The 21,020-nt window shown below is 41.0% G+C and overlaps 1 protein-coding gene across 1 annotated transcript in view; it reads right to left on the reverse strand.

The window, feature by feature from the left end:
• Positions 1 to 20,779, reverse strand: part of RGMB (repulsive guidance molecule BMP co-receptor b) — a 33,913-nt gene extending 13,134 nt beyond the window's left edge. The window contains exons 1-2 of the mRNA XM_088444623.1: positions 20,366 to 20,779; positions 4,777 to 5,285 (exon numbers count right to left, since the gene is read on the reverse strand). Of these exons, the coding sequence (XP_088300749.1) occupies positions 4,777 to 5,285; positions 20,366 to 20,471 (615 nt within the window). The 5' untranslated portion in view covers positions 20,472 to 20,779. The remainder of the gene's footprint in view (positions 1 to 4,776; positions 5,286 to 20,365) is intronic.
• Positions 20,780 to 21,020: the final 241 nt, after the last annotated feature.

A 21,020-nucleotide genomic window follows, 5' to 3' on the forward strand; every position in this document is an offset into this window, starting at 1 on the left:
TCAATGACTTTTACTGAAAAATGCAATTTCTGAGCACATTAAACAGGTCCGTCCCATCTGAGCAATAACCACTGATTTAGATTGGATTTCAGGAGTGGAAACACAACACTGTAGGACAGCCATCGCACAATAAGTCACTGCATAACTGTTTTACGCATTTGGAAAGAAATTAATTTTGTGCTCAAACATAGCGGGGTTGTTGCTAAAATGGTATCTTTAATGAATCTCCAAATTAATTTCAGACATTAGATCAATAGATGAATGTGTTCTGTAATTCAATTTCCTATGTTTCCTAAGAATTGTCTTCCATCACAGACTGTTAAATTATTTCAAAGATTACTGTTGGATTAGAAAATAGATACTCAAAGTAAGACACCATGGTGTATATATACTAAAGTGTGGGTTTTTAGAAGTGAAGATGTTACCCATAGCAACCAGATTCTAGCTACAGGTATTAACTTCTAGAAGGTGCTAGTTGAATGTTAAGTAGAATCTGATTGGTTGCTATGGGCAACATTTCTATTTCTAAAAACTTTAACTTTAGTAAATATACCCCCCAGCCACAGCTTTTTGGTGGGTTTGACCTCAAAATTTAAAGCGGCACTAATATTTAGTGCAAAACCCAGTGTATTTTGCATAAGATTGTCCTTTTAAATTTTGAGGTCAATCTCACCAAGAAACAACCTGCCACTTTGTAAATATACCCCCAAGGCGAAGAAAAAGTTGACATAGATATGTTGTTTTATACAACATGTTTGGAACATGTTGCAGATTTAAATGGCCAGATGCCTTTCAGGAGATGTGGAGGGCAGGTATAAAAAATGCTGGCGACTTTGCGATGTCATTTACAACAAGAATGTATGGCTTATCATGTATTGGTCTACTCAGTGGTTACAGAAATGGGCGTGGCTTGGCAACATGTCCGCACCCACCTTACAGGAAAGCAAGCATAATTGTCTGCAGTCCAGGTCTCTTTCTAATTAGAGAGTGTCTTAGATATTTCTGAAGAGTAAGCAACTATGAGATAGGCAATCAATTCCCCAGGAATCAGTACCTCATGCACAGGTCAGGCATCATTAATATTTGCCAGGCTGTGTCTTATGCTGGGCATACACGGCCAGGTAAAATGCCTGTCAGACCAACAGACATTTTATCTGGCAGCCTGTCAGCCCGCAGATGTAGGCGGCATACATAGGGGTCTATTTACTAAGCAGTGTTAGGAGACAGAGTGAAAAGTGATAAGAAAGTGATAAGGTGCCAGCCAATCAGCTCCCAACTGTCATTTTCAAACACAGCCTGTGAGATAACAGTTGGGAGCTGATTGGCTGGCACCTTATCACTTTCTTATCACTTTTCACTCTGTCTCCCAACACTGCTTAGTAAATAGACCCCATAGTGAGATATCGCACAGTGTATTAGCCAGACACCTGCGCTCCGCCCCGGTGGGAGGAGACATTTCCCTGTTCCTTCCATGGGAAGGAACACAGGAAATGTCTGTCTGTCGGCCACAGCTGGGTATACACTGCCCGATGCGGCCAACATTTTAACTCACAAATATCACATCGGACGGGCTCGCTGGTCGATCCGGCATGCCCGACCGAGCGATATTTAGCCCTCGGTCGCTCGCACACACGCTACAATTATCGGCTCGATCTGCGGATATCGGGCGGATCGCCCTGATAATTGTAGCTTATATGCCCAGCTTTAGTAATGTCAATTATTTCTACCAATTGACAGGCCATAAAGTGGTTCAGCGCACGAAATGGAAGCCTCAGTTGTCTGTCGGTGAAAGCATAGAATTTGGTAGCAGAGCAGAAATCTTTACATCAGAGTTTATTAAGCCCCCAAAAGCTCAGCTCATGTTTTCAGGATTTATGTATGTTTAAACGAGTATACAGAAGTCACTTATGCACAATAAGGACATCCTGAAAACATGTGCTATTGGAGTTACATAAAAACTGGAGAGAAGAAAAGCTACTCTAAATAAAGCCATTTTGTTACTGGACTTTTACATATTTCCACCAGGGAAACGAGCAAAACTGTTTTTATTGCAAACCAGAAGAAATAAACCAAAAAATAAATAAAAGAAAAACCATGAACAAAAGTGGAGTTACCCCTATATCAGTAATGAGTTATTTAATTTATCTCTGAAAACAGGTACAAAGTGTGAAACTTGTCATAAACCTCCCAAATACACAGATTACCCACAAATTGAAACCTGTTATAAAAGCGTATTGTAACAACATGCCTGTTTGCTGAACACAATGCACAAGTCAGCCAGAGCAGACAGATGCAGAACAGTTTACACATAGCACACACCTTGCGAGGGCTGGGTGCCCACGGCCCATGAATGCAGCATTCAGTCTGTACAAAGAGAGGCTTGAATAAAATACATGTTATTAGCTGCCACAGAGTCTAACCCTTTCGTTGCCACGTTGTTACATAATATATTATTGGAATGAAAGATTCAACTATTACACGTTTTCTTAACTAAAGCCAATAAGGTTTGTCTGCAGAAAATTACCATGTCCCACAGATGATGGGGGTCATGAGGCTGAGGTGGGGACCATGCTGGACAGAGCACAGACTGTATGGCCAATCAAGAGCACCAATCTATTTTATACACTACAGAAGGTTTGGGGGGGTTTTTTTGTATATGCAAAGTGAAGAAAGAAAAGTTTTTTTTTCTCAAGTTAGATTTCTAATTAAAGTTGCTTAAATGATACCTGTCACTTAACTCATAGTGGAAGCGGACATTTTAAATGCTGGCTGAACGAATGTTCAACTTATGAATTCACAAGGAACAAGTGACATTACTTTGTGCCTCAGGGTTTACTGATTTTCCGTCCACAGAATCTGCCACCATTAAGTGAAGACTATATATACACACTATGATAAAAACGGTACCAGGTTACCTGAAACATACATTTTGGGAGGTTTTCATTTTTATTTAACCATAGGAGTAATTGAGTGTACGAACATTATTTAAACCACTCTTTCTAATTGGAGTCATTCACATTTGCTCATTTTAAGTGGCTCACACATTCTGACACCCCAGACATGACTGGAAAACACCCATTTAAGCAACAAAGCTAGGAGGTATGTATGGATCTAAACAGCGGGCTAAGAAGACTTTAAAATATAAAGAGAATATTGACACACATGAAACCCATTGTGAATGCAAAATGGTGGCGTTGTCCATATTGGATTCATCATTAGATGTATTACACGTAATGTGTAAATAAATTAAATCTGCCAATTTAAAATGGCGGTAGAGGGGTGTGAGCAGGAGATTTCTTGACTTTAGCATGTGATTATTGAGACTGTAAGCAGGAGAACCAATCACATGCTAAAGTCAAGAAATTCTGGTTTGTGATTGGGTCTCCTGCTTACAGTCTCAATAGTCAACTATTTAAAAGTCATCCACTGTATTGTATCTGTAGCTGCATTTAGAAACAAGAATGATGAGGTTTTTCCTATCACTATATTAAAAATCCCTCTTATCACCAAATACATTTTCTCATGCAGTTAGAAACAAATCATGCCCTACTTGTAGAGTTAGGAGGTATGGAAATGTGTTGGTGTGGCATGACCCCAGCCTACCACTACAACCCCACTGCCTGTTATTTAATCAAGCCCCGTCCGCCCGCTTAGTAAGTGTGTAATTATGCTCCCACCCGCAGTCTATAAAATAAGAAAAGGTACAAATTGCTGCTCATGTAATGTAACACACAAAGACTATGTTAATTATATAAGTACATTAAAGAAAATTAAGTTTAATAGCAGTAAAACGTTTCCCCCCAAAAAACATTACTTTGTTACGAAAAAAAAAAAAGTCCTTGCAGTATGGAAAGGTCCCTTTTTGCACTCCTAGTACAAAGTGTAATCTGCTTTGTCTGACAAGTCAGAGCTAAGCAGAAACTGCACTTTTTTGAATATATATTACAATTTAAAGAGGATTAAAGTATACTGAGAGAATGACTAACAAAAGTAACCCAGATGGCACTAACGTATTTCAAGGTGTCATCTTTATGTTGCAATTCATATTTTACTGGAACTTTTTAGGAAGTTAAATTGTACCCATTACCCACACAGATGGCAATTTCTTTTTGTGGGCTTAATCATTATTCAGCCAATCTGTAGGATATCTGAGACATCAGTGAGGCAAAGTCCAATGTCACCAATCCCCAGTGATTGATGGACTGCATCTCATAAATACATATACAATATGGCGGCTTCCACTATGTGCAAGTGATAATACACTTTAGGGTTGACTGCCAAACGGTGTTGCAATACATGCTAGTGACACCATATGTCAAACATGATCACGTTTGACATGCTGTGGTTAACAAGTCCTTGCATTAGCAGTTGGAGGACAGCAGATGGGAAATGGAGGACAATCTATTTACCCCAATAGTATTCGCTTACAGTGAATGTACATGAATGGGACAGGCAGCATTGGAAAACCAAAACCACAACACAAGTGCTCCAGTCCACAAGTTCAAGGGGGCATGGGATCATTGCAACCAATGGGATTCATGCCTGTTTCAATTTCTTGTCTACCATTGAAAATCCCTTGTAGAGGCCTCCATAATGACGTCAAAGGGTAAAGGGCCTAACAATGAATGTAAGATATTATGCACAAGTCCTGAACATTGTAGTTGCCTCTGATAACAAATTATTGCTTTTGTGTATATATAACGCTAGCACCCCAAACACATGTAGATACGTCTCAACACTCACTAGCCTGCTAAAGCTGGTTAGCCATTCAGTTACCTTGTTTGTAGCAGTAGCACTGGATCCAGGGACCACGGGCACATTTGTCACTTGAACGGACACATAATTATTATCTATTAGTGGCCAAGCTCCTTCCACCTTACAAGTTTGAAAATGGTCTTTAAAAGTTCTCAGGTGTGGGTCCCCGAACAAGCCGCAAAAGAGGTAATTGGGCTGTGTCTGCTCCCCAGCCTGTGCTTCTCTCGCCGTCACCCTACTGTGGAAGTTACAAACGTCATTGGAAAACTCCGGGTTTGTAGAAGATGTGGGACCATCCTTTGAGCAATTTCTCTGACTCATCAGATCGCTGATACCCAGCACAGCAGAATGGTAAACTAGGTTTCCACGGCATGCCTTTGAAGTCCTATGCGTGCAACCAGCATATGCGCGCAAGGCTTTGCAGAACTCCGAATCAAAGCCATCGCTCCCGGAATTCAGGTGGGAAGTTAGAGAGACAAAGTCTGTTGTGCACTTCTGAATGCGGCACTGTGTTTGCTGCTGACTGTACCCTATAGGGGAAAAATAAAAACCATCATAAACAACTGCATCTTGACAAACCACTGCGATTAAAGTAAAACACAGTACACCACCAAACACTTAGAAACTGATGTAAATTTCTATAAGGCAGTAAAAAGAAAAAGTTTTGGGAATTGATATTGTGTACTATACATATTTGAATGCAATCTACCTTACAGTGCAGAATTTCTGCCACAAAACCATGATGTAAACTGCCTGCAATTACCAACACTTCCCACACATAATAAGCCTGTTTAATATAACTCTGGTATATAAATACACTTAGCATGCTTATATGAACGTGCCTGGAATGAGATCAAATGAATAGTTCATCAGGAAGCTTCAGAGCTGCACAAACCATATACCATAGCACCAGGTGTCTGTAACATCTTTTGTTTTTACAAGGGAAGCACATTAAACATCACTATAGTTATTTCAATGCAGCTGAAGTCCTCCATGGGCTTGTCTTGTGTCAGGAGTCTCACATCACTATTATGTGCTTTTGGAGGACCCTGTTCCTTTCACGGTTCAACTATCAGTCTGTGGTTTGCATCTGGTCTCCATTACCCTTCTCAAACCATGACACTGCCCCTGTAACATGCAGCAGTATCCTCACTAGCATAATCACATAAGACAGGGATGGGGAATCTCAGGCCCGGGGGCCGTATAAGGCCCGTGGAATCATTTGGACTGAGCTTTTTTTCTGCTAGCCTCATCTGGCTAGCAGGCTGCCTAGAATGGCACCCTGCAGTCAGAATCTATGCAGCAGTGCCGCCTGGAGCGTCCTTAGGACGCTCAGGCGGTCACACCACTGCCCTTACAGCTCCCCGGGGCATTGCTGTAATCACAGCAATTGTGGCCCCGCCCCTTGTGATGTCACACGGAGGCACCGTGGCCTGCACCGGGCCCGCAAATAATGTTATATATATCAAAATGGCCCTCAGCAGAAAGAAGGTTCCCTACCCCTGACATAAGAGGACAGACTGTCGTCTCCCACAAGATCAGTGCGCTCATTTCAATAATCTGTTTGGCTGCATATTGTTGTATCCCTGTCCGCTTAAAAACTCAGGACAACTAGGATTAACAGTATAGAGCAATACTGAATACAATAGAGGGTGCTCAGACCCTAGTTAGATACCTCACAAAAATTATACAATAAATATATAAGCTTTGGGGAGCTTGATTGAGTTGGATAGCAATGATTTAAGTTAGGATATCTGGATTTTATTACACTAGAATGTAAATGCTCATGGTGTGCGCAGGGTGTCAGGAGCGTTGTTTTCTTCAAAACTGCATTTATTTAGTCTATCTTGTATGTCTTTTGTCCTGGGTTCTATGTTTTCCTCAATGGAGCGTTGTGGCACCTTATCATTCAATAACAATTGCAAGGGCTTGTATTCACCATCAACCTAAATGATCTGGTTGCGGACACAAAACAGCAGTCACATAGGTAGATCTATCTCCCTTAGTCAGTATTGTTCCACTACTACAGTGTTGGCTAACCTTGACACTCCAGCTGTTATGGAACTACATTACACAGCATGCACTGCTACAGTTTTGCTATTAGGGCATGCTAAAACTGTGGCAGGGCATGCTGGGATATATAGTTCCACAACAGCTGGAGTGTCAAGGTTAGCCAACACTGCACTACTGGCTATGATTTTGCTTACACATTAGTTACTGAAATGCTAGATCCCTTTTAAATTAAAAAAATACTTCTAACCATAGTAATAGATTATATACATTACAAACTTATATGAAGCCATGATGGTATGGAAATGGGCCATTTCCATACCATCATGGCTTCATACAAGTTTGTAATGTATAACAATTTTTTTATGCACTAAATGCACTTTCAGTATGTGACCCAAGGTACTATTTGGAGCCATTGTATTTGCTGAATACAACTTTTCTATTCTCATATAAATCATTGGGTGCTGGTTGTCCTATTTTGGATATGCTAATTATATATATATATATATATATAATATATTCTAACAAAAAACGCAACAGCGGCACTCACAGAGATTTGGCAAATAAAGGAAGAAAATTAAGACACAGCAGATATATATATCTGCTGTGTCTTAGTTTTCTTCCTTTATTTGCCAAATCTCTGTGAGTGCCGCTGTTGCGTTTTTGATATATATATATATATATATATATATATATTACATACACACACACACACACACACACACACACACATACAAACAACAATCATAAATTCACCTTTGTACAAAACAAGTGCCTCACTCTATGACCTTCTGGCATTTTATCCTACTGTCATGCATAAGCTCCTCTGTAAGTAATTGCTAGCTTATTATGCAGTTTGGGATTGTTGGGATAAGTGACCATACGACAATACAGATACACACAGGTAATGAAAGTAGAGGACATTTACCAACTTACATTCCAGTGAGAATGTGTGAATACAAATAAAAGAAACCGTGTGGTCATCAAGCTGGATGAAATAGTATCATAGTCAGCCAATGAGTCAAACCCAAGAGCCAATTAGTCATTTTTCAGAAGCCTAGAGGTGCACCCATTGAAAAAAACATAATACCCTTAAACCCAACAACCTAACAAAATGGAAGCACGGACAGCAACATCTGTCCAGCAATATTTTACAAATTAAATAATAGAAACTATGAAGGCTCTCCAGTGAGGTAGAGACCAATAAAGATACAGTATATCCGCAATATGTAATCAGGGGACTACTCAGGCAGTTTGGCTATAAGCAATATACGTGTGTCTCCCCCCAAACATGCACTGCACTGAGGAAAAGCTCTCCACCAGTCCTTAAGCCTTGATAAAGAACAGGAGAAATGATTGTGGCTTACAGTCTGCTGAGGATCTCTCTACTACTTATATACAACTGAGAAGTTTAGCCAGTCTGCCTTGTTTCAACTAATTTCAGACTCCAATTGCATTTACATTGTGTCACTCCACAACCACCAAAGTTAGCATTCCAATATGTCCAGGGAGACTGTGTAAATTAATAGCAAGTACGTGCAACATACAAAGCAACACTTTCCATGTAGAGCTCAAGTTAGTCCCTTATCCACTTTAAATAATGACAAAAATGACATTAAACACTTTGAACCCTTTCCATGACATTATGAAGTCACTTTGTAGACACAACAGTATAAAACCCTGACTAATCACACAGAAAAAAAAAATCTGCTGCAACACATTTTTGTGGGTATTAGGTCTGACCATGCCGATGTTACTTTCCAGCCTGGGAAACCATGCCAGAGAAACACAGGTGGTAAGCTAATATTCCAGTCCATGTACATACAGAGGAGAAAGAGGGGGGGAATCATCTCAAATTTCAGACTATGCAAAAATACAAATCTAGCTATGCTGTTCACAGACAGAACAATCTAGTCCAGTGAGGCCTGGAGCAACTCACATTTGAAGCTTGCTCTGCATTTTACAAGACATCGTGGAACAAAAATAACATATGCTGCAATCAGGCAAAATACATTTGCAGCCTGTCACTTCTTCAAAGGTCAGGAAAATCCAAACAAATAGGCTTGCCACTTAACAGGCCTCCGCTGATTGAATGAGGTTTTTCCTCACAAAACATGTCTGTAAAATTGCACCTCTGGGAGAATTGTAAATTTCGGACACGACATGTACTGAACAGTTAGCTGGTGCCACATTTGGAGGCTTTGCAGAAATCAGAGATGAGGAAAATCACAAACTAGGTATGCTTAAGGCAATGACTCTTCTGAAGTAACTTTCCTGCCGAGTAAAATAAGGTCACTACCACGTTTGAAAGACCAATTGGTAATGTAAGCAAAGCCCTTGGTAAGTATGGTGCTATTTTTCATAGATGTAATTAATAATTAGCTATTGTAATGTTTGGACCAAATAACTGCATTTTATTATCCATACCATGGAATATTGTAGATCCATTATTATTTATAGGGTCCCAATAATATTACTCTGCGCTGTATGCAGAATATCTGATCTGTCACACTAGTGCCTGCACCATGAGAGCTTACAGTCTACATTCCCTACCACACATACAGGGAACTGAAGCACCTGGAGGAAATACACAAAAACACGGGGAGAATATAGAGAAAATCCACACAGAAACGGCCTGGCTAAATTCCATGCTGTGCCCCAGCGCCATGAGATGGCAATGCTAACCACTATGCCACCATAAAAACATGCAATGTACACTTCGCTGCCAATAGAGAGCTCTGGGCCTGATTTAAACCCTGTCGCTAGGCTGCGTTCGCACGCAGCCATCAGCAACCAACGTATGCAAATCCCGCAATTGCTAGCAAGATATTAGCACGCCCACTATGTCGTGCCGTGCGTTCGCGGTATGTATTTAGATGCCCACCTGACACAAGACGGACACTTTCCATTAGTAACATATGTCATCTCCAGGAAGTGTATTAAACAATCAGTAACATTGGACCCATACGCAGCACTTGTGGCTGACCATACCCTACCGCAAGCACTGCGAGTGCTGCGTGTAATTCAGCCATGTGACGTGTATGCTGACAATGCGTCTTAATTATGCAAGCCCCTGAAATGGCGTTTCAACGCACAGACACGCTTGCATTCGCACCACCACACCCCATTACCTTCGACCACCCCCTGTCACCATCCACAAAAGGCTGGTCCTGCCACTCATTCTTGCGGTGCGTCTGTGTACAGGCTGCGAACGCTTCCCGATCTGCTTCTTGTATGCATGCACAGATTGCAAACATCGGCAGGCTATGTGCGAACGCAGCCTAGTGAACGGGTCTGAATCAGGCCCTCTGTCCACAGGACCAGACCACTTATTCCACTAGGCCTGAATTTTTAACCCCTTATTACCTCAAAGAAACAAATGTGAATGCCCCCAAACCATACAATACAATATAGAGATATTTCTCTGTGTGTGATTCTCTAATGCCCAATTTCCCATTTTCAAGTACTCCTCAGAAATGTTAAGTATGTGTGAGCAATCTATTATACATGTGAACATGATAATGGATATTTGAAACAAAACTTATCAAAAGCAAAGCCTAAACTGCTGATATAACATGAAAATATCCTGCTTGCAAAAACATAAACAGGTGAAGGATATTCAATTATTTCAAAAGCCTTTTGTAGCATACATTGCTGTTAACAGGGCACTTTACACATTAAGCCAGTGATTCTGGATGCAAGCCAGTAGTTGTTTACTGACTTAGGGTAACTTTTTGCAACAGTGCTATAAATTTCCCATATGATCTAGGAGGATATTTTGAATAATTCATTGAGGTTATGGCTGAGAAGCTTCAGGTTGTTAACTTTTCTGATGGTTCATAATAAAACACTTTCAGCTGTGAAACCCATCTACTTTACACATGGCACTAAATGCAGCACGGGATGTGAATGGATAGGATGCTTTCTTGTAAACAATGGTCCAGGCCACAAAATGGCTGTCTCTATTGTGTAAAGTAGGCGATCAAGACAAGAGTATATTGCTCCACTAGCTGCAATGAGGGATGCTATGCTACAGCTAAAGCTGTAACAAGATGGATCCTTATTCTTCTCAGCCTTTCTGTATAGGGATTTCGGATTTAAAAACCTTATCAATTAAAATTTTAGCTTGTACAACCCACCCCCAGAAATATCCATTATTCATACACGCACTGTATAACGACAGTGCACACTTTGGTTAGACAGGGAGCTATATATATATATATATATTATATATATAATCGGTATGCCAAAACAATGCTTAGTAAATAGACGCCTTGGGAGCCAGCCAACAACAGCCAAGAAGTGTATGAGTAAGCAGACTATGCCTCAGTTGATCTCCATTCAGGAAATGCACGCATTGCTTTGTTGAAATCAGAAGCCTCAACCTGGCGTTTGTATAAGATTACAATTTGCATTGATTTACAGTTCCAATTTCTTTTTTAAATATTTGTTTTTATATATTTAGGGATCTGAAAGCAGGGAAGTGTGTTAAATTACATTTTAGTGCACTAAACAAAACAAAAAATGCTATATGTGTTGCCTATAAACACAGTGAAGGCAGTCATTCTGTGTGTGCAGCTAACTGACTGACTAGTAGAAGCCATCACAGAGGCACTTCATAACCAATGTTCACAGGGCACTAGTTACAAATAAATTGATAGGCTGCAGTCCTGTGATAGAGTGGTTAATGTGTGGAAAAGCTATGCTGGCACCACAGGTACATTTAGAAGAAATCCTCTCATTCATAGGAGTCTCTTTATTTTGGCAACAGCAGGCATATTGGACTTCTATTACTTTCAAATAAATCTATTCATTGGATAATTCTGACTCCCATACCTTTTACTAAGGTGTTTATTTTTGCTGTGGTGATTTTATCACATGAAATATATATTGGGCTTTTGCTTATTACTCACACAGATGTAAATACAGTGTTCACAGACATATCGCTGGTACACACTGGCCAACGAGCACGATAGATTGGCCGATCAATTGATCGGCCAATATATCTGCCAGTGTGTACCCAGCTTTAGAGCTGAAATGTATCAAGAGTCCCCGGACAGATATTACCATAAACTCATGGTTAGGTCTAAAATGAAGTGGGCTACAGGACCTCTGACATCGCAACCATGTGACCAGCGACAACAGGGGGAGGAGCAAGGGGAGGAGCAGGGGGCCAAAAGTGTACTTTAACGGGCTCACTTCGCTCGCCACGCTTCGGGCACGGTGACAGTTTATATTTCCCATTTATGTCCACGTGGAGAGTAAAAGTGGTAGCTGACCGACCCTGCCGTAGCGGTCACATGGCTGTGACGTCAGAGCGTCCACCAAAGAACTCACCCCTCAGGAGGTGATGCACAATTGTAGTTCAGTGGCCAGATTTTAAGTAAACGCCAGATTTTATATCTGATAAGACTGTGCATGAGCTAGCACTGGAGCAGAAGTGCCCAAAGGCAGCAGCAGGACTGTAAGTAAAGGTGTTATCTGACCAGCGCTTTTTGTTGATTGAAAACTTGCCAGCATGCTTCACCGCCATAGCTAGTTAAGGCAGCGGCATTTTTAGTGAAAACAATAGTGCCACTGGGCAAATCTCTGATTTCTCTACAGACTACATTTAATATATAGTAGAGTAATGACCCCCTTTTTTTTCGGTGAAAGCACAAATAAAGAAGCTCATCACTGCTTGATACATTGACCCCATATTCACGTATTAATTCTAAGATCATTTCACTTTAAAATGTTCAACTGCGCATTAGCAATAACCAGTAACCCATCGCCGGAAGCAGAGAGGACATTGCGGGAACTCACCGGACAGATACATTTTCTTATATTCCTGCAGCATGTATGTTAGTGCCACTGTGATACTATATAAGATATGCCACAGGTAAGAAGCAACGTTCTTATGAGGAGAATTCAATTTATCGCCACCGCAGCTCCTGTGATTCTTTTCAATTGTCATGTGGTTGGATGTCCATTATTTCTGCTCGCACCTTCCTGAGGTGGTGAACAGAACTACACCCGAAGTCAGAATTTTGGGTGCCCAAACAGAGCGCCCAGTAGTTGCACTGGTTTAGCCTCTTTACGCCACTAATCATGGTGCATTTGTGTACAACATGCGTGATAAGTAATGGGTGCCCGCAGCACTCACTCCCAGTGGAACAACAATTGAATATCGCCCATCAATTTAGTCACAAGCTGTGGGTGCGAATAAACAATTCAGTTTCCCCATTTAAATGGAGCACAAAATGTTTTCTGCTAAATTCTCCCTTTTTTTAACACCATCTTATGGTTATTCACCAACTTGTTTTCAAATGCCGCACTTAACATTAATTTGCACTGCGTTGAATTATTTTAAAATGCCTCTTGCCCAATTTTGGTACATCAGACGCACATCAATGCATTTCAAAATGCACATTTACCTCTAAAACGCACATACAAATGCAATGTGGCTCGTATGAATTAACAAACATCAAAAGAAAAACCCATTTCAAATGCCAGTGCTTATATAGTCTAAAACCCAGGCCAAATCCGCTGTTCTAGAGAGAGATGTAATGGATTGGACATATTTTAATGCAAATGTATTTTATCAGATTTACTTCAACTTTAAAGCATATCTATTAAAGAATAGGAAAAAAAAAAGTGTCTTAAGTACACGCTATGCGATTCTTGTCCTGACATGGCTATCTCTGAAAGATATGGCCGATAATTGTGTAGTGTGTATGCATCACCAGGGCCTGACGGTCGGATTGGCTCATGCGCGTGCTATGACGTTCACGTCGTCTTGGTAATGTCCAGAAAGTGCAGTGTGTGTTTGTACGGACCTCGGCCTGATGTTTAATAATTAATTTCCATTCTCCTAAGGAGATGAGACGATTTGGAACTGAAAGGATTGGTCTAGTTGTTAGCGTTGTTACAGTGTGTACCCATCTTCAGCCACATTACGTGCAATGTGTGGTGGAGAGAAGGTTATTTAGCTCATCAGTAAAGCAGCACACTGAACAGGCAGATAATGTGGCAATGTGTTATTACACTGTCTTACTCCATAGTGACAAACATCACACTTCCTAATCTTGTGGGATTAATACAACATATCATACATTCTCATCATTTCTCTGAAATACTCTGAAAGACTAAACTAACAAATGGAATCCTGGTAATAAGCAAAGCGAGGTTTTAAATTCACATTCTGGCCACCCGAGAAGAGATTAAAGCTTCATTTGTTGGGCATTTTCTGAGTGACAACATGATGAATGTGAAATAAACACCGTGCATTACCTAACAAAGTGCTTTTAAATGGGTGTGCTGACCAGTAATGATATTATTTTCTCTATTTTTCCTAATCAGTATTATGCTAGTAGTGTCAGGAGAAGTGTCTTTGTGTCTGGCTTTTTTCACTAAAAGTATTATTGGAAATAGAAAACCTCATATTAAAAAATGAGTTATGATATACACTGTATTGTAGTTTACGTATTCAGTAAGCGAAGGTAGACTGCAATGGGATAAGATCAACACTAACCAGATGTCTTTGAACAATTGTAAATAATAATAATTCTCTGAGCATTCTAAAGGGCATATTTATTAGAGAGATTTTGCAGAAAATCCTTCAACAGTAATCCTTGCATTTATTAAGAGGGTACCGCAGGAGATAAGGTTCCCCCTATTCTCGAACACAAAGCAGTCCTCATAGGCTTCTGTGGGTACTGTGAAATTTAACAAACTCTGAAAACATTAGCATTTTGGAGCTTGGCTTCAGATAGCAAGTGCCATCTTTAGATGACATTAACCTGGTTAGTGGCTAAAACATTGCATTAGAAACCACCAGCACATGTCGTCATAAGACCGCTCATGTGCGTATATACCAAATGGGGTTCATTCCCGAAAGTAAAATGAGAACGCTAGACCAAACAAGCATGAGCTCTTACTGGAGCCCATGTTCTGACACAAGTTTCTTGATATATTCCCCCAATAAATAAATTTCCTTTGCACAGAAATACAGTGATAAGAAATGACATTTATTGGAACTAAAATCTGAGGTATAATAATTATGCCCCGCAGCGATTTTAAGTATTTGATGCAAGTGTAACTGGCACAGTTTTACAGTAGCTAACCTACTTCTCTAGACCTAACAAATATGCTGAAAATTGAACAAGGAAAACCAGACGAATTACAAAAAAAAAAAATCAACATTCAAAATTAACTTTAATGGATAATTAATGTTAAACACATTTTAATTTGTAACATATTTCAAAATATGCTTTTAATACAAGTCTATAGAACTCATAGAAAGAAAGCCACCCAGGAAATGCTACTAAGGCTCATACACACTAGACGATATGCTCCATGAGCGATTTCTGATCGTAGGAGATGTTTAGAGCAGAAATTGCCAGTGTCTATTAACAACCAGGATGTTGATATAGTTGAGTCTTTTAAATTTTTGGGTATCCAGGTTGCGGCAGATTTGACATGGTCTTTAAATACACTGTCCCTAATTAAAAAGGCGCAACAGCGTTTGTTTTTCCTAAGACGTTTGAGGGCCTCGGGAGTTAGCAAAGTAACTATGCTAAACTTTTACAGATGCTCAATTGAGAGCATTCTGACGTTTGGTATCATTATCTGGTATGGCAACTGCACAGCGAGTGAAAGAAGTGCACTGGAACGGGTTGTTAGGACCGCCAGCAAAATCATTGGCGTGCAGTTGCCAACTATTCATGATGTTTATGGGCTTAGGGTTCTAAAGAGAACCAAAGGTATCATATCGGATCCAAGCCATCCATTTCATGAATTTTTTGATAAGCTCCCATCTTTAAAGCGGTTTAGAGTACTTCGGGCACGTACGAGTCGCTTGAGGGTTAGTTTTCTTCCATCTGCTGTGCGCATGTTGAATGCTATGATTGTATCTCTTTAGTTAATTTTAATTTTATTATTTTTGTGAAATTGTTTGTGATAACCTTTACCATGGATTGCTATTCACTGTTTTAAAAAAGTGCAATGTAATTTCGTCTGTCAAACTTGTTTTGCTGATGACAACAATAAATACAATACAATACAATACAATACATCATCTAGTGTTTGGCCTTGAACTCCCGGGCTGTCCCGGGCAACCAATTTCAGTATACACACTGAACAATATTGTTAACAACATCGTTCAGTGACGTCATGCTGCCACATGCCCGAACTTGCAGAATCTGACGATATCATCAGATTGGCCTGCAAGTTAGGCGATGGAGATATTGTTAACGATACGTGGGAGCGTGCATCGTTATCGATATCGTACATACACACTGGACGATCTTGAACAATATCATTATCATCCACTTTATCGTCTAGTGTGTATGCCCCTTTAGTATTAGACACTAGCTGGGATATATTAGTCACTAGCTGGGATACCTGGCGTTGCCCGGTTTGAAGCATGGACCTTGAAATACATCTGCAGCCCTCATTTTTTACATTGCAGACCATGGCATATGAAATTGTGCTTGGAGGAAATGAGTAAAGCTGGCCACACACATAGCGATTTTTTCCCCGACCTGGCCGATTCCGACACATTGGAATGACAGATCGGGTAAAAAATGACCAAATCGTGAGTCACCACTCACGATCACGGTGCGATGCGCGCCCCCGCAGGTTGCACATCGCATCTTCAGATCTGCCGAGCTGTAGGGCAGATCTAACGATCTAGACTCAAATGCACTGTGAAAAAGTCTGGCTGCAGGAGATCGGATGAAGATTGGACAAAGATTGGACAGCATATCGTGTGCAGAGCTTCCGGGAGAGTTTCAAGGGGAATCGGACACATCATCGAAACGTGAGTATAGTTGGTATATGTATGGCCAGCTTAACTGTCAGTGCAGGTGCAGTGTGACAGTTGATCCTCCAACTCACTTGCACCTGCTCCCCACTGGTACATATCAGTCTGTGCCTTCAAATCACTGCTGTTTTAAGCACTGGAAGACATCCGGAGTGAACTTGCTTAAACCAAAATTTCAAATCGGAAACTCCACGGCCCACTTGGTGGGCACCATGTAGACCTCCATGGCCCTGATGAACTTCAAACATAGCCAAAAACCAAATCCTGGTCAAACTACACCACCATGCCAAATTTGGTGGAGCTAGGCAGAAAACTCTGGCTGTGCATAAAGGACAAACAGACACACACATACATCTCGCTTATTGTTGTATTCGATACTCCGCTACAATGCGTGGCTATGCATATCGTAGCAGAATATGGTACACCAACATCACCTATTTACTGTAAATCTTTATAGGAAGCGAGGAGCAAATAAAAATGTTGGCAGTCTAAAATTAAATTCTGACTACATTTTTTGGGCAATGTGTGCAACTGAATACTCATTCACTAATTACTTATAGAATAATATAGAAAACAGACAATGTTTCTGGTTAAAAGCTTGTGCCACAAAACTTGAGCTGCAGGGATTTTACATGACTGATGAGACAAATCAGGAAAATCACTTTAACAGTCTAGTGCCAAAGTGCAACTAATGGGCATACATGGTAAAATACGATCAACCAATCTGGTTGCCATACAAACTGTCCTGACTTTACCACATAGAAGGGCGCCAAGTATCCATTCAGTTGGCCAATGGCCTCACAGTCATGTACAGGGTGTCACTAACTAATAATGTTTTTTTGCACAATGATAGACGTCTGCCTACCAAATAACCATATCTAACCAAACTGGATACTGGATACAGTATATTCAATCTGTCTGTGAACCATTTAATGATACATCAGGTGCCATACACACTGTACGATCCAGTGTATGACGGCACAATGTATCATTACATGCTGCATGTTAACAGCATAGCATCGTTCATTGCATCTTCCCACTTGGTGTGCAGAACATTAGCTGGGAGGATACGATGAACAGCCGTCGGGAACGATGGATCGGGCGTACACACTGTATGAGGTGTACGATATTCCGATCCGCATTGGAACGATATGCTATCGTATAGTGTGTACCCAGGTTTAGAAGAGACAGGCAATCGGAGCAAAGCATTATTGATGAAACATTTTTATTTCTCTCAGTATATACAGCACAAACAATCATCATGGCAGCTCCTATGCAGTAAACCACGATTGCAGAACAAAGGCATAAAATACCATTCATCACCTTGACATGCATCCATTAAGGCAGTGTTCTTCATTTTAACATATCTGGATTTATTTCCACATAAACAGTACTAGTAAGAAACACAATAGTCAAAATTGCCTTCAAATCTAAAAACAGATTTAATTTGAAATATTAATCTGTAGGACTATGTCCCTTGATTTAGCACAAAAGTGTTCAAAGTACTGATATATTAATTATGATGTAAAGATAAAAGATGTTATCCTAATACTGTTTTTTAATACACTGCAAAGATCTACCAATGTGGTCACTTAATAACATGCTGATAGAAATCCAGATGTAAACATTTAATAGATAATCACTCTTTGTTGATCAGATTTAGATTAGCCTGCCTCAACCTTACCCGGCTAATCGCTGCAGGAATTATTCAAGGTAATGATCTTGAACAAAAGCACCTCTCAGCCATCCAGCCCCAGTACAAACTGTTCAAATTAGTCACAAGCCACAAATATTAGGACTTATGCAAAGGTCAAATCACATATGTGGACCCTGCATGTTTTAAGAAGTCTAGTATGCAATCCTAACCTCTCCTGAGCAGCCCAAACTACCCATTCACTGCCAGAGGGGAGGAAATAGATTCAGAGATGTAATGCAATCTCTTTCTTGTGAATGGCTCTTGCAAACCACATATTATTGCACACATCAATTGTAACAATTACAACCATGATTAGCTTCAAAAAGCCTTAGAAATAAACAGCATTTAATCCATGCCCGTACACCATCTGAGTTGGCATCTCTTAATACGGTGTATAAAAAAAATAAAGTCTCTGCTGTTTAGTAAGTGAAAACGGTCTATCGCAGCAAATGTCTTGCAGGGGTTAAATTCTTTCCAACTCCCATCCATAGCAGAATCAGCACAAGGCTCCCCTTTCTCCTTGTAGAAGCTAGAAATCTGATCTCAGCCTGACTCTCAGCAAACACCAGGAAAGGAATTGGGGTGGAGGGGGGGGTGAAGAAAAAAAAAAAAAAAAGACATCTGGATCATTACACACCATATACCTAACAGTGATGACTTAACTCCTTATCTGCAGTACAGTTTAGAGAAGAGGTTAGAACTTCTGACATGCAGTCTTCATGGAATTTTGCCAATGCACGTATCAAACACAATCAGTTCTCCAAATTAAAAATATGCATTTAACTAAAAATATGTGTTAATAGTGAAATGTATTTTTTTTATATATATATTTATAGTATTACTGTTAAATCAGACACTGTGCTGTGCAAACAAAGGTGCCTGGAAAGTTCAGAAGTGAACACATTAGATGGAGTTTTGGTTAAACATCATACTGAAATCTAAATGTACTCCAACCCTGAGATCACAGATGCCTCAGAGTACATACACCATTGGGGCTGTCCAGCAACCGTGCCAGTCAATGGCATCAGATACACACCTCATCTAATGTACAGGACACGGATGCTCAGCCATCATGTACAATGTACCATTATGTATAATAATAAGCACAGCAGAAAATACTTTTTTTTTTTTTAAATCCAAGTTCTGTAAAAAAAAAAAAAAAAATGTATACATTCTAGAAAGCTAATAGTCACTCTGTCCTGGTTTTATGGCAGGGCAAAAGGGGTCAGTTCCTGAATTTAAATAATTTTCTACTGCATGTTACCTACAGCTTTGCTAAATTCATGCGATTAATATAAATACTCTATACTTTTTTATTATTCCTTAATTAGACAATGGATCAGTTTATTTTCTGCCCTAGGCCCAATCAATTCTAAGCTCAGTCCCGTGAGCAATTACACTAGTGAAAAATGAATGCATAGCCTGAAAACAACAAACAAAACACTGTCACTGTCACCATTTGGAATCCGCCACTAATCAAAATCTATGTCAGCAACTCTGTCCAAATAAAATGTTGGTGTTCACAAGCCAGGCCCTCTCCTTCTGTACCAGGAGAAGTTGAATGCACGTCACATTGTTTATAACCTGGCTGTAGCCGAGCTGCAGAATATGTTGGCACTTTATCAATAAATAATCAGGATAAAATGAAAAAATATCAATAAGAGGTCTGGAGTAAGTGCCCGCATAAGGACGCCTCTGTCCGGGGTATAAGCATTAGGATGTGGAGGGCCTGAAGTTCCTGATGAAGAGTAATAGTGATAAAGTGCTCAGCTAGGAGATGTGCATGGATGATGGGCTGTCAGCCTGCTGGGACACTCTCAGGGACCATCTCCAGGGTGCCTATAGTGTTCATCATTACAGATAGCACTGTCTGGTTCTACAGCCCTGACAAGCCCATAACAACTAAATATTATCTTAATAAAACAATCTTCTTTATTATTATTTTGTATTTTGCAGAAACTTCCCAGATGTACTTTATTGAACCAGATTAAGGACCTGACCGGTCCTGTTGCAGAACACATGTAATAAATCAGTCATCAGACCTGTCACAGCTCTTGGTCACATAATGCATCTGACAAATAACAAAGGAGGCTGCTTACCTGTGTCCCCCCAGAGGGCCAGTAGTAGCAGGAGGTGCAGGGGGCCCAGCGTGCCGCGGCGGTCAGCCCCGGGGTAGCAGAGTGCGGCCCTTCTCCCCATACCCATCCATTCAGGTCGCAGTGCCGGGCTCGGGGGCACAGGGCAAGGCTGGCAGCGCTGGCTGGGGGCGCACCGGGCGGCTCGCTTCCTCCTCTTCCTGAAAGTTTCCAGGAGACACAAGATCACAAAGGGGGAGCGGGGGGAGAGGAGCCGGGACACGGGGAGAGCGGGGAGACAGGACGAGGGAAGAGAGAAAGAAAGATGGTTAGACGGGTGCGCAGGTCCCGGAGAGAGTGTGTGATGTGCAGGAAGAGGGAGGAAGGGAGGGAGAGAGAGCGGCTGCTGCTCACTGGGCGTCTCCCAGATCCTGCACCGCTCCCTCCTCCTCCTCCTCCCCCGTCCCATCGACAGCGGCCGGCACCGCACAGCCCCCGCCTTCCAGTCACACTCCTGTCTATGCTATTCCCGGCCAGTGCAGCCGCTTCCTTCCCCTCCTCCTACTCCTCCGACACACACAGAACCGGGGGTGGTAGACAGTGGTGACTCGTGCGGCCGGTACCTGCTCAGCAGCACCCGGTGGCCTACACACCCTCACTGTCCTATTGCAGGGGTTCT

This window comes from Taudactylus pleione, unplaced genomic scaffold (genome assembly GCF_031769625.1).
Source record: "Taudactylus pleione unplaced genomic scaffold, aTauple2 ptg000370l, whole genome shotgun sequence".
Lineage (NCBI taxonomy): Eukaryota > Metazoa > Chordata > Amphibia > Anura > Myobatrachidae > Taudactylus > Taudactylus pleione.